At 47.3% G+C, this 15,105-nt stretch overlaps 4 protein-coding genes across 6 annotated transcripts; 2 read left to right on the top strand and 2 right to left on the bottom strand.

Annotated features, from left to right (window-relative positions):
- The first annotated feature begins 278 nt into the window (after positions 1 to 278).
- Positions 279 to 6,089, top strand: pck2 (phosphoenolpyruvate carboxykinase 2 (mitochondrial)). The gene is made up of 11 exons (XM_085938906.1): positions 279 to 877; positions 1,352 to 1,564; positions 1,638 to 1,822; positions 2,605 to 2,675; positions 2,742 to 2,877; positions 3,055 to 3,242; positions 3,367 to 3,529; positions 3,597 to 3,812; positions 4,225 to 4,362; positions 4,481 to 4,576; positions 4,651 to 6,089. Exons 1-11 carry the CDS (start codon positions 846 to 848, stop codon positions 5,121 to 5,123), a joined length of 1,911 nt encoding a protein of 636 aa, XP_085795032.1. The 5' UTR covers positions 279 to 845; the 3' UTR covers positions 5,124 to 6,089.
- On the bottom strand, positions 6,070 to 8,767 carry fen1 (flap structure-specific endonuclease 1). 3 transcript variants are annotated; one of them, XM_085938912.1, is made up of 12 exons: positions 8,609 to 8,767; positions 8,253 to 8,345; positions 8,067 to 8,169; positions 7,872 to 7,974; positions 7,718 to 7,781; positions 7,520 to 7,629; positions 7,250 to 7,386; positions 7,097 to 7,163; positions 6,833 to 6,964; positions 6,616 to 6,767; positions 6,416 to 6,530; positions 6,070 to 6,284 (listed from the first exon to the last, which is right to left on the bottom strand). In XM_085938912.1, exons 2-12 carry the CDS (start codon positions 8,332 to 8,334, stop codon positions 6,207 to 6,209), a joined length of 1,143 nt encoding a protein of 380 aa, XP_085795038.1. In that variant the 5' UTR covers positions 8,335 to 8,345; positions 8,609 to 8,767; the 3' UTR covers positions 6,070 to 6,206. The 3 variants fall into 3 exon arrangements, with proteins under 3 accessions (XP_085795038.1, XP_085795039.1, XP_085795037.1); XM_085938913.1 differs by having other exon boundaries at positions 8,601 to 8,746; XM_085938911.1 differs by lacking the exon at positions 8,609 to 8,767 and having other exon boundaries at positions 8,253 to 8,588.
- Positions 8,768 to 8,776: 9 nt separating this feature from the next.
- On the top strand, positions 8,777 to 12,602 carry tm9sf1 (transmembrane 9 superfamily member 1). Its single transcript, XM_085938907.1, has 9 exons — positions 8,777 to 9,230; positions 9,559 to 9,752; positions 9,851 to 9,982; positions 10,157 to 10,279; positions 10,403 to 10,761; positions 10,851 to 11,005; positions 11,084 to 11,269; positions 11,344 to 11,617; positions 11,700 to 12,602. The coding sequence occupies exons 2-9, from the start codon at positions 9,591 to 9,593 to the stop codon at positions 12,091 to 12,093; spliced, it is 1,785 nt and encodes a 594-aa protein (XP_085795033.1). The 5' UTR covers positions 8,777 to 9,230; positions 9,559 to 9,590; the 3' UTR covers positions 12,094 to 12,602.
- nanog (nanog homeobox) lies at positions 12,264 to 15,006 on the bottom strand. Its single transcript, XM_085938910.1, has 4 exons — positions 14,306 to 15,006; positions 13,667 to 14,043; positions 13,435 to 13,590; positions 12,264 to 13,293 (listed from the first exon to the last, which is right to left on the bottom strand). Exons 1-4 carry the CDS (start codon positions 14,703 to 14,705, stop codon positions 12,940 to 12,942), a joined length of 1,287 nt encoding a protein of 428 aa, XP_085795036.1. The 5' UTR covers positions 14,706 to 15,006; the 3' UTR covers positions 12,264 to 12,939.
- Between the last annotated feature and the right edge of the window lie 99 nt (positions 15,007 to 15,105).

The raw sequence follows: 15,105 nt of genomic DNA, 5'->3' as shown, positions 1-15,105 counted from the left end.
ATTAAAAGTGTGCTTTTTGGTCGGAGCCAAAGGGCAAAGGCTGTTCTTGTTGACACTGACATGAGAGATCCATTTGTTGTCGATTCTTTGATTTGACAAATTACTGTGGCGATTGTTTGAAGGAGTCATGAGTTTAGTTTCAATTGGTCATTGTTTTTGCTTCTTGTGCAAAAACAACATGCCATGACAGCAATCAACTTGTTGCACAGAACTGCAACAGGTTTGCAAACCAGTTTGGCAAACATTGTGTGGCTACTTCCAGATGTTGAAGATCTACTTCCGGGTTGAAGATCCTGCCTCGCAGTCTCTTTTTTTTTTTTTTTCGCGCACAATGTTCCCCTCACGTCCCGTCCGCGGTTGTTCTGGCGTAGGAACTCTGGAAACTTGCGTCAGCCAGCCGTGGATTTGACTTGAGCGGATGGACAGACAGTGAAGGGGGTTGGGGGAGAGAAAACAGGCCAATGAGAGGACGCGACCCGGCTGGGAGTAGAGTTCTTGAGGGACAGACACCCACCCTGTCATTGATTTTCGAAACCTGTCATTGATTTTCGAAAAGGGCCGCCGGCCGGTGCTGTGCTGTGCTTTTCGGGCAACTTTCACAAGAGGGGAGGGAAGGAGTTTTCTATCTACTCAGCCAGCGAGGGTGCTGCTGACATCCGTGTGAATGTGCACACTGAGCAAAGTGCAAGGTCCCCTCCGAGTCCGAATCCGAGTCCAGATAGATATGAGCCGCGACGAGCTTTCAGTCTGACCAGCCGCTGCTGCCCTTAGAGCTCGCTTTTCAGGTGCCTTTTTTTTTACGCTAATTTACGAAGTTGACTTTTTTTTTTCTGCACCCACCCAAGATGTCTTGCCTATTCCTGGGAGTTATACGAAGGTAAGCGCGGTTCATTGTGATTTTTATTTCATTTTGACTCTCTTAAACACGGCTTATTTTGCTTACTTGACAGTTCTTGTGATTTCACTCTCGTCGTGAACGCTTCATTTGCTTTAAAAAAAAAAAAAAGTCAAACTTATGGCTCGTGGACCATGTACGTGCCCTTGAACGTATTTGATCCGGTCCAGCTGTGTCATTCTAAAAAGAGATGAAGCACATTCAATCCACTAATGTGCAGAATACATTAAAATGGCTGGTGCCAAAAGCGTCCCGCCATCTCCATCATGAAGTCAATTGAATGGAAAACTGTGCCTAACAAATCATGTGAATGATTTTCTGTGGTGACCCGTGACTTAGGGAAATTGCGTTGTCCTCTTAGGAAATGTCGGTCATAAAATTTGTTTTAATTTTAACAACGGCTCATGCATTTCCTGATTGTTGATGTTTACTTATCATTTCCACTGTCTGTTGCAGAAAAGGGGCCGTCGGTGGCAGTCTGGGACTTCGGTCCCTGGCCTCCATCCCTTCGCTGCCTCCTGAGGTGGCGGACTTTGTGAAGAGCGCGGCGGACGAGTGCAAGCCCAGCGGGGTGCATGTGGTGACGGGCACGCCGGAGGAGACGGCTCACATTCTGGCAGGCCTGGAAAAAGAAGGCATGGTCAAGAGACTCCCCAAATACGAAAACTGGTAAACTGATTCCATTCCCAGTGTGCGTTGGCTTTAAAGGTTGACTGACCCGTACGTGCGCTGTTTGCCACAGCTGGCTGGCACGCACGGACCCAAAAGATGTGGCTCGGGTGGAGAGCAAGACGGTGATTGTGACCAAGAGCCAGAGAGACACCGTCCCCATCCCTGCTGGAGGAGCCAAGAGCCAACTGGGCAGCTGGATGAGCCAATCCGACTGGCAGAAAGCGAGACGGGAGCGTTTCCCAGGATGCATGGCGGGTATGTTGGGAAACTTTCAATCATATTACAGAAGTTCATAACCTTCTAAATCTGCAAAACAAATATTTGTCTGGTAATGTAGGCCAGTGAGGCGTGTCTGCCTATCTACTAGCGACTATTAGAGCGGAACCCCGCGGGGGATGGCGACCGGGCCGACCGGCCCGTGAATAATGAAAATCGGTGTACAATTAGCAGCTATTAAAATACTGTACACAGGATTGTTGTTTGTTGACACGCCAAAAAATGATTAAATTCATGACAGATATGCCTCCGAATCTCGCCAAGAGCAATATGTGAATATTAGTTCAGCCCAACCCACTCAGACCTGTTTGAAGTTCTTTTTTCCTCGCCGTAGACAGGTTTATGCAAATTCTAGATAAATGTACTGACTACCTGTGTTTTTTTTTTTTTTTTTTTTGCTGAACAGTCATTTATTGACTCTTACTCAGGTAATTTGGAAAACTTTTGAGTCTTACTATTTGAACGTAACAATACTAGAGTTGAATTTTTGGCTGCTGTACTCACCTTTGGTCATTTAATAATGTACACAGTGCGTGTGTTGTCGCATGCCATGGATTATTGATTTTCTGGTCAATCTTTAGCTAATAGTACAGTAGATGTAAGCATGGCAGTAGTTCTATATCATGTCAAAATAATATGACTCATCATTTTATTGATGCAAGGAGGCAGCACGGTTTGTGGTGAGAATGCATGAGGTCCAATTTTTTTTTTCTTTCTTTTTTGACTTTTGTGATCCAAAGCTGGCCTGTTTTGTTTTCCAGGTCGCACCATGTATGTTATACCTTTCAGTATGGGACCAGTGGGTTCCAGTCTTGCAAAATATGGTGTCCAGGTATTGCATGATAAACAATACATACTGTATATACTTGGATGTTTAGAGAGTTTTTTCTTTCTTAAGGTGACGGACTCACCGTACGTGGTGGCCAGTATGGGCATCATGACCCGCATGGGCACGCCTGTTCTGAATAAGCTGGCCGAGGGAGTGGACTTTGTCCGTTGTCAGCACTCTTTGGGGCGGCCTTTACCACTGACAGGTAGGCGTAAGGCATTCCTTCATTGACGTCGGAGCTTCGTCAGCGATTTAAATGTTTGTTGTCTCGTCAGACGTGCCATTGCTGATGAAGTACAAACGACATTTTTTTGTTATCGTCTGAAGGCAGTGGGATATTTTCATTTGATTTTGCTCAACTGTATTTTCTTTGCGTCTTCAGCGCCACTGGTCAACGCGTGGCCCTGCAACCCAGACAAGGTGCTGATCTCTCATCTGCCCGACAGCAGACAGATTTTGTCTTACGGCAGCGGCTACGGAGGCAACTCCCTCCTGGGGAAGAAGTGTTTTGCCCTCCGGATCGCCTCACGAATCGCCAAGGATGAAGGATGGTTGGCAGAGCACATGCTGGTGAGAAGGGCAGATTTTTTTTCACATTTCTGAAGCTATAATTGTGATGCCATTCTGATTTTATGAACCCCCCAAAACATTTTGTGAATACACGGATTTCCTCGTATGCTTTGTACATTTTTAGATCCTGGGCATCACCAGTCCTCAAGGAGTGAAGCGTTACGTGGCAGCGGCGTTCCCAAGCGCCTGCGGTAAAACCAACTTGGCCATGATGAAACCGTCATTGCCGGGCTGGAAGGTGGAATGCGTGGGCGACGACATCGCCTGGATGAAGTTCGATGCCCAAGGTGAGAGGAGACTCTGCTCAGTGTGGCTTCATCATCTCTCTCACCTGCTTTCCATTGCGTTGCGCAGGAAAGCTGAGAGCCATCAACCCCGAGAACGGCTTTTTCGGCGTGGCTCCTGGAACCTCGGATAAGACCAACCCTTACGCAATGAGCACCATCGCCAAAAACACCATGTTTACCAACGTTGGCGAGACCAGCGACGGAGGCGTTTGGTGGGAGGGTCTGGACCCCCCCGCGGCTGGTGTCGCGCTGACGGATTGGCACGGAAAAACCTGGAAGCAAGGTATCTTCAAATCATCCTCACTGGCCACTGACTGATGATGTGCAAGACGAGAGATCCCGTTTTGTAATTGGGATTATTGTTTTCTTTCCGACTTTTTATGTTGAAGAATGTCTGACCTGTGTGTGCAAATGTTTGTAAAGAAGATAATGAGGGTAGAAAGTCAACGTTGCGTACTAGACAGAATGACGCAGATGGGATATTTGCTGTCAACTGAGCGGAGGTCAATGTGCATGTTGAAAGATTCCAGTCAGGTGATGGAATGCTGTTCTACCAGGCTTTGAATGTTTTTCTGCCACAAAACAAAAGTGACCTTTTCCTTCTTTCCATATGAACACTTGAACCTGTTTTTTAAATCCTAAGAAAATATCGGTGTCACGTTGTTTAGTGTTGTCACTGTTTTTGCGCCAAACAGGAAGTGGCACACCTTGCGCCCATCCCAATTCCCGCTTCTGTGCGCCGGCAGCTCAGTGCCCCATCATTGACCCTCAATGGGAGAGCGAAGAGGGCGTTCCCATCGATGCCATCATCTTCGGCGGTCGGAGGCCGCAAGGTGGGTGCCGCTCTTTGCTGACATCCGCTTCAATGTATTGGGATTTTCGGGACCATTTATGACTTTGAATGGATGCGGCTGTGTTTGTTCAAAATCAAGTCTGCTCAAATGTCATCAGGGGTTCCTCTGGTTTATGAGACTTTCAACTGGCAACACGGTGTGTTTGTTGGGGCTGCAATGAGGTCTGAGGCCACAGCAGCTGCTGAGCATCAAGGTACACAATGATCATAATAGTATCCATCTTTTGTTCAACGTGGATTATATTATGATTTTTTTATTGCACTCCAGGAAAGGTGATCATGCACGACCCCTTTGCCATGCGGCCGTTCTTCGGCTACAACTTCGGGGACTACCTGGCTCACTGGCTGAGCATGGAGACACGAAAGGCCCCGACTCACCTGCCCAAGATCTTCCACGTCAACTGGTTCCGGAAGGACCCCGCCAGCGGCGCCTTCCTCTGGCCGGGCTTTGGCGAAAATTCCCGCGTGCTAGAGTGGATCTTCAAGCGCTGCGGTCGCCAGCGCCACGACGAGGGCGCCAAGAAGAGCGCCATAGGCTGGTTGCCGGAGGACGGCGCCGTCGACACCCAGGGCTTGGGCGGCAACGTAGACATGGGCGCCCTTTTCGACGTGCCCAAGCACTTCTGGCAGAACGAGACCAAGGAGCTGAGAGCGTACTTCAGCCAGCAGGTGGGTGCTGACCTGCCTGCTCAGGTGGAGGCTGAGCTGAAGGCTCTGGAGGACAGAGTTCACGGCCTGTAACCCCTGCAGTAAGTCACATCAGGGTGCAATCACAGCCACTGGCCAAATTGGCACACTTTTGTCCCCCCCCCCCCCTTCTCTAACACTGACACAGCATTTCAGGTACACCCGCCATCCATCGTAAATGATCATGCTTCCTTATTTGCAATGATCATGCAATTGATCATTGTGCTTTTATTTTGTAGAAGTGGTAGCGAAACAAATTTTTGGTTGCGTATACAACTAGACGCCAAGTACACATGAAGCTGGGATGTTTTTTATTCTGCATTTGATTTGTGCAGGTGTACCTAACAATGTTTGTGAGTGTGAATATCCGAAATGTTGGCCTGGTTCCAACAAAATCCCCGAGATGCGCCTTGAAGAGGAATAGAAGCCACATTTCTTTGTGTGTGTGTGAGGAGCCAAGTAGTTGCTGGAGGAGGAGGGAAATAACTCCAGGGGCATTGGACAGGAAAAGCTAATAATTAAACAATGCAAATACCTCTCGTGTACTTGATTCTACTGTCGGTGCTGAGATGAAGGCTATATTGCTTCAGTACCACACGCTACTGTTTACAAGCTGAAAGCCCAAAGACCTTAACACCTTTCCTATCGTGCTTATTTTGAACTGAGTGACTTTGGGCCTAACCCGTTAAGATGACTTGAAGCGCATTTTTACAGCAGCTCTTCGAAAAACCTCTTCTAAGCCATAACTACAGCTGTCGCCACAAAATCGCCTCTTATTTGAAATCACAGCACATTCAATTGTGTCAATGGTTTGATTTGTATGATTCCAGCTGATGTGAATTGTAACGCGGACCAACAACTGCAACTGTGATTTTCTTTTCTAGGGATTTTAAATAGCAATATGCAATGAGTTTTTTTTTTTTTTTTTCCTTGTACAGTGCAATGATATATCTCAAAGTGCCTGTCATTGTTGCAAAAGAATGCAACAGAATATTTCAAACAATAAAATTTTTAAAAGCATCTTTATTGTTATGATCTCCAACAAGTGTTACTTTCATGCACAACAGCCTTGAAACACATTTGAAAGAGGGGAGGTCAAATGTTGAATTGTTCTTTTCCAAATGATTTGGATTTTTTTCATTTTCCTTTTTTGAATTTTCCCGCTGTGGCTCCAGTCTTCATCTTCTTTTTCGCAGAGCCTTTGACTTCGGGCTCCTATGAGGGAAATGTAAGTTTAGTCAGAAAGACTACACATTGCTTCTGCTGATCATATTTCACAAAACAATGACATTGTGTTTGACCTTAGAAGGTTCCTTTCTCATCCTCGACTCGATGGAGTACAGTACCTTCCGTTTGGACGACAGCGAGCCAGTGACGGAGAAGAAGGAGTCCAGTCGTCCCTGTGTGCTCCCCTGGCGACTCTTTACAATCTTCTTACAGCCGTTGCGGATCCTGTCCTCGCTACATTGACACACAATTCAATTGCAACGGTGAGCGATGAACGAAAGGGACTTTGGCCGTGGCGCGGCGCGTGCTTGCATTTTACCTGAACTGTTTTTCTTCACACATGAAATGCAGAAGGCCGTCCTCGTCCGGTTCGCTCCACTTCAGCTCCACTTGGGAACAATCCACCACTTGGGGTTTGATAAATAGCTCTCTGGCCTCCTTGTATAACCAGTCCTCTGGAGCCGGGTGCTTCTACATGTAAGCCAAAAAAAAGAATTCAACAAACCAGACACTCGTTGTAACGTCATCAAACTTACATTGGAGTCAATGTTTTTGAGGATCTCTTCGATGCTGCCGTGCTGCTTGATCAGGTCGATGGCTCGCTTGGGACCGATCCCCTTGATGGTGCCACAGTAGTCGCATCCCAGCAGAATGCACAAGTCTATGAACTGGTGGGAAAGGCAATTGAGCAAATATTTTAATCGGGCAGGTATATATATATTTATTGATTTGTTTTCAGGATCATTTTCAGCCCATAATTGTAAAAACGCTGCCGCATTTTGCTTAGGCCTTATTTGTACCTGTTCAGTGGTCAGGTTTATGTCCTGAAGTATGCGACTGAAGTGGAACTCTTGGACTGGAAGCTTCCTAGAAAGGAAAAAAAAAAAGATAGGATATATTCTCAGTATGTTCAAGGGGAGTCCCAATTCTCCAAATGCTCAATTGGATTTGACTTTGCTTCGCTGGCTGTGAGGTGTCTTAGCAGGACGTTGGTTCCGAATGTCAAGCCGTCCATATCCTCCGTTGCTGTGGCAAAGACCTTCCCTGCTTTGACCAGAGCGGCACAGCTGGCCTCAGCCTCGCACGGCGCCTGCAAACACATCGAATACAAACACCATTCAAGCTGTGAGCAGACAACAAGCTCCCTTTTTCATCTTCAGACCTGTGTACACGTTAAAAAGAAGAAAAAAAAAAAAAAGCAGTCTTGGAAAATTCATATTAACCTCAACGTAAGGAACTCCCATCAGAGTCAGCAGCTTCTTACACTCATCATTGTGTTGCTTGGTGACTTTGACCAGGCGCTTTGTGAGTTTGTCGATGTTTTCTTGTTCCCCTAAGTTGAGATCGGTTAACAACAATCTGTACAATTGTAAAGTAAATGATAATAAAAAAATAATAATAAAGTCAATGGAATACCGTACCAAGTTCCTGGGCTTGTGCAAGCATCTTCTCAGCTTCTGCTCTTCTCTCCACTCTCTTTTCCAGCTACGGTGAAACAGAGGAGCACGGTTAGACGGACATGTTCGAAACAAAGCTGTAATACATTGAACAACGACAGCATAGGTTGAAACAAACCTCTCCGGACTTGAGTTGCGGGGGCTTGCCATCAAACACATAAACGGGCTTAATGCCATGTTCCAACATGCGGATGGTCCTGTAGAACATTCCCATCAGGTGGCTGGAAATGAGAGGAGTCATTCAAAGCAGCGGAGACAAAACAACTAAGTCTGAGTTGACTCATCAATATGCTTCTTTTTGCGTTATCTGTACCTAGTTGTCTCGCCATCCTCATTCTGCAGTACGCTGCCATCCTGTCGCACAGCAATCAGGAACTGGTAGATGCACATGGAGGCATCTATAGCAATTTTTCGGCCTGTCACAGTGGATGGCCTTGTTTATCCATCATCACCAAGGAGGTCTTGTCATAATCACGTTGTAAGATATGACATCCCTTACCAAAGTAGTTCTTGATGTCTTGCTCTCTTATGGCACTCGGAGCCAGGTCAGCAATGAGCTTGGCAAGCCCATGTATACCCATTGTGGTCAAATCTGAAAAGCATTCCAAACTCTTTCTAATCTCATGTACTTGAGCAAAACGCATGCCACGCAGGCTCCCGTGTTAAATGCATGCTGATGGACAATCATGAACTGTTGCCTTCAATGGTACGGCTAGGGAAGGCACATTTTTTTCCCAATAGCTTGAAAACGAAACACGTTTTACTCATCAAAAATGAGAAGTATACAAAACTCAAACGAACTGAATTGACGTTAAATTAGCTCGAAATGGTTTCATCAAATACTTACAAGCTTACCTGCAAGTGTCGCGATATGCTAGACGTTGGGATGTGCGTCAATTTCGCGGGAAATAAACAAGCAGGCACAACTAATTTATCTATCGAGCGTACCACTAGTGAGTACAGCAAAGAGTTTTCTATCGATGCGTTCATATGCATCTACTATGACTTGCTATAGCAAGAATGGATTTGATTGGCCAGTCAGGCGCCAAGGAAATCCGGCAAACAATATGCGCTTGTTTCCACCACCAGGTTGACGTTTCACATTCATTTGAAATGGACACATTTGCTAGCGTATAACCGTCATAGATAGTTGATCAAAATGTCCACGGGGGACAATTAAATTTGGTCACAAGCGAGACATCGTAGCCGTTTGTTTTCTCCGCCCACTCCGGCCGGAAAACTCAAGTGAGCTTTGATTATTTTTGTTTTTTTGTTGAGGTGACGTGGAGTCCGACGCCTCAGCTTTCGTGCTTTAGTTTTCTTGCGTCGGTGCTAGAATTGAAGTAGCAATGGCTCGTCCGCGTGTATAACGCTTGATTCGCCGAGAATTCTTCCGAATGTTGATTTCTGAAGCGTATACTCGAGCTCCGGCGTAGACGTGGGGGCCTGGAGTTGGAAGATTCCGACGGGAAAACAGGTTTGTTGGAGCAACATCAACAGCTCATCGCTCCCAAATGTTCATTACAAACCAATACGGAAGTGCTCTGAGCTCATCTGATTTGTGATGTTACTGTGAGAGAGCCTTATTTGAAGATATGCGAAGCATTTCCAATTCAATGGAAGCAAATCAATTCCATCCAGTTGTGTTTCCATAGCGCCAAATCAGAAGTTATCTCAGGGCACTTTAGACTTGTAGGAGATGCCAGAACACACTCTGGACTAAGGAAATCCCAAGTGAACCACGGAAATGATGTGAAACAAGAGGTGTAGAAAATGGATGGAGACCTTTTTCTTTTCTGCACCAGGAGGACACCTGTCAGACGGCCAACAGAATACAATGATCCGGCCTTACGTCTTGGTCCTGTGCTTCCTGTCAGCTGGGGCGCTCGGCTACAAGCAGGGGGACAATGTGACCTTGTATGTCAACAAAGTGGGTCCTTACCATAACCCTCAGGAGACGTATCACTTCTACACCTTGCCTGTTTGCCGGCCAGAGAAGGTCAGTCAGATGTCACTCACGAGGTTTATATTGGATGTGCGCGTGAAAATAGATGGATGGAAAATGTTGTGCCATCTCCATTCCTCCTTGTTCTGCAGGTGCATCACAAGTCTCTTAGTTTGGGAGAAGTGCTGGATGGTGACAGAATGGCAGAATCATTGTATCAAATTCGCTTTCGAGAAAATGTTGAGAAGAAAACTCTTTGCCAGCTCACGCTTTCAGAGAAACAGGTGAAAAAAAAATGGCTCTACAGTTTGGACTATAAGACACTGCTGGACAAACTGAGTATTTATTGATTTAGTGTCTCAGTGTTTTCATGTAGAGATACCTTCAATTGAATTAAGATCACAAATGATATTTGGACATTTGGGACTCACAAGATATGTTTTTGAACTATGTTTCAGGTGGACCAGCTCCGCGAGGCCATCGAGGAGCTGTACTACTTTGAATTTGTCCTGGATGACATTCCGCTTTGGGGTTTTGTGGGATACATCGAGGAGAGTGGCTTTCTGCCTCACAGCCACAAAGTAATTTTTTTCACGTCTCAATGTGGCGTTTTAAGAGTCAAACCACGTCGTCGTTTATATTCATCCTTTTGTTCCTGTTGCAATATTCTTTCTTTGACTTTCTGCTCCTCTTGCCGCCAACAGGTGGGCCTGTGGACTCACCTGGACTTCAACATCGAGTACAACGGCGACTCGGTGATCTTTGCCAATGTCTCCGTGAAGGATGTCAAACCTGTCCCCTTGGAGGACGGCGCCGGAGCAGCCGTGGGTGGCGTCGGGGTCGGCGGAGGAAGTCTGACCATCTCGCACACGTACAGCGTGCGCTGGTTCGACTCCCCCCTGCCTCACGCTCGTCGAGCAGAGCGCCTTCGGGACTATTCCTTCTTCCCCAAAACCTTAGAGATCCACTGGCTGTCCATCATCAACTCGCTGGTGCTGGTGGTGCTGCTGCTGGGCTTTGTCATCATTATTCTCATGCGGGTCCTTAAGAATGACTTTGCCAGGTCTGTGAAAAGAACCCGCTGATTTGTTGTGATGGTCATGTCGGAGAAGGAGCGTCCTGCCTTCTTACGCGCCTGACCTCATCCTGCAGGTACAATGTGGAGGAGGACGCGGCTTGCGATGACCTGGACCAAGGAGACAACGGTTGGAAGATCATCCACACTGACGTCTTTCGCTTCCCACCTTACAAAAGCCTGCTGTGTGCCGTGTTAGGCGTGGGGGCCCAGTTCCTTACCCTGGCCACAGGTGCTCTTTCCTTCCTTCCTTCCTTCTCAAATTCCAACAAAGCAATCTCCTTTTTGATCCGGTTCGACTGTCTTGTAGGAATCATCGTCATGGCGCTCTTGGGAATGTTCAACGTGCATCACCACGGTGCCATTAACTCTGCGGCCATCGTTTTGTACGCTCTGACCAGCTGTGTGTCGGGTTACATCTCCTGCAGTTTTTACACGCAAATCAACGGCAAGCGTTGGGTGTGGAACATCATCTTGACCTCCAGCCTCTTTTCCGGTGAGTCTCGATTTTTTTTTTTTTTTATGGGTTGCATCTCACCAGTGAATAAATTGAGCAATGGATTCCCACAGCTCCTCTGTTCCTAACGTGGAGCGTGGTCAACTCGGTCCACTGGTGGAGCGGCTCCACGCAAGCCTTGCCGGCCAGCACCGTGCTGCTCCTGCTGGGCGCCTGGGTGTTGGTGGGCTTCCCGCTCACGGTGATCGGCGGCATCGTGGGCAAGAACCGACCGGGGAGCTTCCAAGCCCCCTGCCGCACTCGCAACATCGCCCGGCAGATCCCGCAGCAGCCCTGGTACAAGCACGCTGCCGTGCACATGGCCATCGGCGGCTTCTTGCCATTCAGGTAAGACGGCCGGGCCCGCGTTGCTGTTTCTCCTCCCTCCGCCGAGTGGTGCAGTTGAGTTTGTTCTTTCCATCCCTCATAGTGCCATCTCAGTGGAGCTTTACTACATCTTCGCCACAGTGTGGGGCAGGGAACCCTACACGCTCTACGGCGTTCTGCTGTGCGTCTTTGCCATCCTCCTGTCTGTAGGCGCCTGCATCTCGGTGGCCCTCACCTACTTCCTGCTGTCGGGCGAAGACTACCGCTGGTGGTGGCGGAGCGTGCTAAGCACGGGCTCCACCGGCCTCTTCATTTTTGTTTACTCTGTCTTCTACTACAAGAACAGGTCCTCCATGAGTGGCCTTGTGCAGAGCATGGAGTTTTTTGGCTACTCTTTGCTCACGGCGCTGGTCTTCTCACTGATGCTGGGCAGCGTGTCCTTCTGGGCCTCGCTGACTTTTATTCGCTACATCTACCGCAGTCTTAAGATGGACTAGGCTTTGGAACAACAGCTGGCTTTGGTCTCCTTTTCATGCTCAAGCACACACCTGACAATATATGGTGATCATAATCATGGATTGTCAGATGATGGGTGCATGTGGGCTGAGTGGAACAACAAAATTGAGCATGATCAGGACTCAGACGTTTCTGCTGTTTTTTTTTTTTTTTTTCCAAACACTTGTCACCATCCACAAATGTTGACAAACTAGTTTCAAAGGACGCTAAATTGGGCCCAACTGTATTAAAAAAAGATGTCAGTTCTACAATTCCCCCCTGGAAAAAAAATGTCATTTTACGGTATTTATCTTCTTTGCCTGAACTATTTGAAGGTGGTGTTTTTCATTAACCCTGCAGAGAATGACATTTTGGGAAAATGCATTGCATAATATTGGTGAGGAGAGCAATATTGACATTGTGGCCACCATCAACTGTGATTTGTTCTGTTTTTTCCTCTCTCTCTCTCTCTCTCTCTCTCGCTTTATAATAAAACACTAATAGACCAATAGCTTACTGGGAATTGTATTTTGCAAACTGAGGTGTTATATAACTAAATATAGCCACAAAGACATAGTTGTTCTCCATACAAATGTATTTATCGGGGAAATTGTGGACAGATTTAAATCAGTCCTTTATCTTCAAACATTTCCAAAAAAACCTGAGCGTGTGCAGGTGTTGACGTGTACATAGAGCACACCATCAAACTTTAAATAGTTGGATATAAAAAATAAAACTAGGTGGTAAAAAAGACAGACGTAGTTTTGCTCAAATATATCAACCACATATGATGATTGATTAAAAAAAAATAAAAAGACTTCAGGACCTCTACACACAACAGAAGCAGCCTACTGGCCCATGTCATGTACAATGACTATATTTTGTGTGTTATGGCTGGCGACGGACTCCGCATCTTTGCCATCCAAGCTGGTGTCTGGCTCGGTCGAGTGGAATACACCTGGGTAGTATTCGTACTGGTTGATGCCTGGAGGCACAGACCAGCCAACCGCCTGGGACCTAGAGGCCATGGCAGCTTGAGGTGCGCCGGCCGACCATGTGGAATAAGGAGCAGATGCGGCGCTATTCCCCATCCTAGCAAGATAGAAGGCCAGGTTCTGTGGAGATGGTTTTTGGAAGGCTGGCTCCATCATGGCGTGGTTGTAGTGCTCCTTAAGTGGTGGTCTTTGGCTTTCTGCTTGATACTGAAAAGACAAGACAGGTGCTCATCAAATGCAAGTTACATGTTTTGCATCTCAACCAAACTGTGGTTAGACCTCCATCATGGACAAACAAAAAGATATTTGTGACACCAAAGTGTAAAACAGTCAATAGTATGTCCTTACAAGGGGAGCGTGGTTAATTACAGCTCCGCGAATGGCTTGGCTGCGACTCTTGATGGTGGTGGTGGTCGTGGTGGCGGCGTAGCGTTCTGACACCCAATTGTTGTCTTTCTGGTGCCTCCTGAGCTTCATCCTTCGATTTTGAAACCAGGTCTTCACCTACGAGCAAAAAGAGGAAACATTCAAGAGGATTCTTTCAAAGAGTCCAATTCAAACTCTCACGTCAAGTGTTTACCTGTTTGTAGGTAAGCCCCGTGAGTTCAGCTAAGTTCTTCATCTCGGCCGGGGTGAGGTATCTCTGCACGCTGAAACGCTGGACAAGAGCGTTCATCTGGCTTTCGGAGAAGGAAACGCGCACCTTTACTTTAGGGGTCCCAGCGTTAGTGCTTAGTTTGTTTGGGGCCAGTAAGGGCGCTTGTAGGGAGAAAGACAGAGCGTTGTGGTTGCCCATGTCATTGAAGGAGGGCAGCTCCTCCATATGGGAACTTGAAACATGGTCTCCTGCGTCAGGGCTCCTACTGTTTGGATCAATGCCGGGATCTTTCTCCACCCACGCGCCGGGGTCTGCCTGTGGAAGACCACTTTCTCGGCTACTGCTAAAACTCCAGGAATCTGAGAAAGAATAGAAGAACAATCTGATGATCGGTCCGTCCGTACGGCTATAGTATGGAAAAGCCCCCAAGGAAGTGTAGGATACAAATGTTATTTTTTTTCGTGACAATCTGAAAATAACAGCCTGTAAGACAATTTCATAGTTTTCATCGGATCCTAAAGGTCAGGGGGTCACAAAGACGGTGCCCACTAAAGAGCACTTAAGTAGCCTGCTGAAAGCTTGAGTAGTGAGAACATTGAAAGAGTTTGAAAACGGACGTACCAGGAGAGGCGTGTGCCTCCGAGTCGCTTGTGGAATCGCTGACGGCCTTTCTGCTTTCTTCGTAGTCGGCCAGGGGCGTTCCAGCCGCCTGCAGGCGACCGGCTTGACTCTCGTCGAGGTACACGACACCGGAGGTCTGGTAATGGCAATGACCGTTGGCAACGCACTGCTCCGGACTATGAGGCGGAGACTCTTCACGGGTCCTGGCGGCTGCGGTGGCCGCGTAGTAGACCTGCGTCACCCCGGGTGTGTAGTTATTCAAATCGGATGGCCCCCCTTCGCTCCAGCCGGTAACGTGGAGGTGGTTCTGGTCGTGTCCGGATTGATACATGAGGCCGTAAGCGTAGGCATGGTAGGACGCGTTGTAGTTGTAGTTGATCTGCGTCTTCCAGTCCGCCATGGTTTGGTTTCAATTAAAAAGTGATCGGGACGATCACTGGGTTAAGTTGGATTTAAAAAGGGCGCCACCTCCGTGGGGGCTGTTTTTAAGGAGACGCCTTCAGGTGTGGCTGGTGGGCCAATCGGCTGGGCTCACCTGCGGCCCACATTTGCCCTTCTTTGTAAAAAAAACAAAAAAAAAAAAAAACGATTCCGATTAGGCGGGTCGCTTGCTGCCGTTTGTGTTCCTCCCTCCTTGCTTCTATTCACGTGCTAATGATTCACTTAGCGCTGATGTGATGAGCTGATGGGCCACATTAGCATTTGTGATCTTGAACTCCACTGACTTTCTGTGATGTGCGAGTGACATTAGCATTGGAATGTGCTCTGAAGTCCGCAGAGTTGCATTTGAACTTTAAAAC

The sequence above is a fragment of the Syngnathus leptorhynchus genome, chromosome 19 (genome assembly GCF_054491065.1).
Source record: "Syngnathus leptorhynchus isolate UIUO chromosome 19, UIUO_Slep, whole genome shotgun sequence".
NCBI lineage: Eukaryota > Metazoa > Chordata > Actinopteri > Syngnathiformes > Syngnathidae > Syngnathus > Syngnathus leptorhynchus.
The sequence above is the reverse complement of the archived record's forward strand: the minus strand, read 5'-3'. Positions and strand labels throughout refer to the sequence as shown.

What these genes read in the sequence shown, in the direction of transcription:
- pck2 (XM_085938906.1), top strand. Translation starts at nt 846, where the DNA reads ATGTCTTGCCTATTCCTGGGAGTTATACGAAG. An exon ending in CTCCCCAAATACGAAAACTG is followed by an intron (nt 1,565 to 1,637) that starts GTAAACTGATTC and finishes TGTTTGCCACAG; the next exon opens with CTGGCTGGCACGCACGGACC. An exon ending in GATGAAGTTCGATGCCCAAG is followed by an intron (nt 3,530 to 3,596) that starts GTGAGAGGAGAC and finishes TGCGTTGCGCAG; the next exon opens with GAAAGCTGAGAGCCATCAAC.
- fen1 (XM_085938911.1), bottom strand. Translation starts at nt 8,397, where the DNA reads ATGCGTTTTGCTCAAGTACATGAGATTAGAAAGAGTTTGGAATGCTTT. An exon ending in CTCACAGCCAGCGAAGCAAA is followed by an intron (nt 7,164 to 7,249) that starts GTCAAATCCAAT and finishes TTTCCTTTCTAG; the next exon opens with GAAGCTTCCAGTCCAAGAGT. An exon ending in CGCTGTCGTCCAAACGGAAG is followed by an intron (nt 6,285 to 6,415) that starts GTACTGTACTCC and finishes TTTCCCTCATAG; the next exon opens with GAGCCCGAAGTCAAAGGCTC.
- tm9sf1 (XM_085938907.1), top strand. Translation starts at nt 9,591, where the DNA reads ATGATCCGGCCTTACGTCTTGGTCCTGTGCTTCCTGTCAGCTGGGGCG. An exon ending in TCACGCTTTCAGAGAAACAG is followed by an intron (nt 9,983 to 10,156) that starts GTGAAAAAAAAA and finishes ACTATGTTTCAG; the next exon opens with GTGGACCAGCTCCGCGAGGC. An exon ending in GACCTCCAGCCTCTTTTCCG is followed by an intron (nt 11,270 to 11,343) that starts GTGAGTCTCGAT and finishes GGATTCCCACAG; the next exon opens with CTCCTCTGTTCCTAACGTGG.
- nanog (XM_085938910.1), bottom strand. Translation starts at nt 14,705, where the DNA reads ATGGCGGACTGGAAGACGCAGATCAACTACAACTACAACGCGTCCTAC. An exon ending in CGGGGCTTACCTACAAACAG is followed by an intron (nt 13,591 to 13,666) that starts GTAAACACTTGA and finishes TTTTGCTCGTAG; the next exon opens with GTGAAGACCTGGTTTCAAAA. An exon ending in TAATTAACCACGCTCCCCTT is followed by an intron (nt 13,294 to 13,434) that starts GTAAGGACATAC and finishes TTGTCTTTTCAG; the next exon opens with TATCAAGCAGAAAGCCAAAG.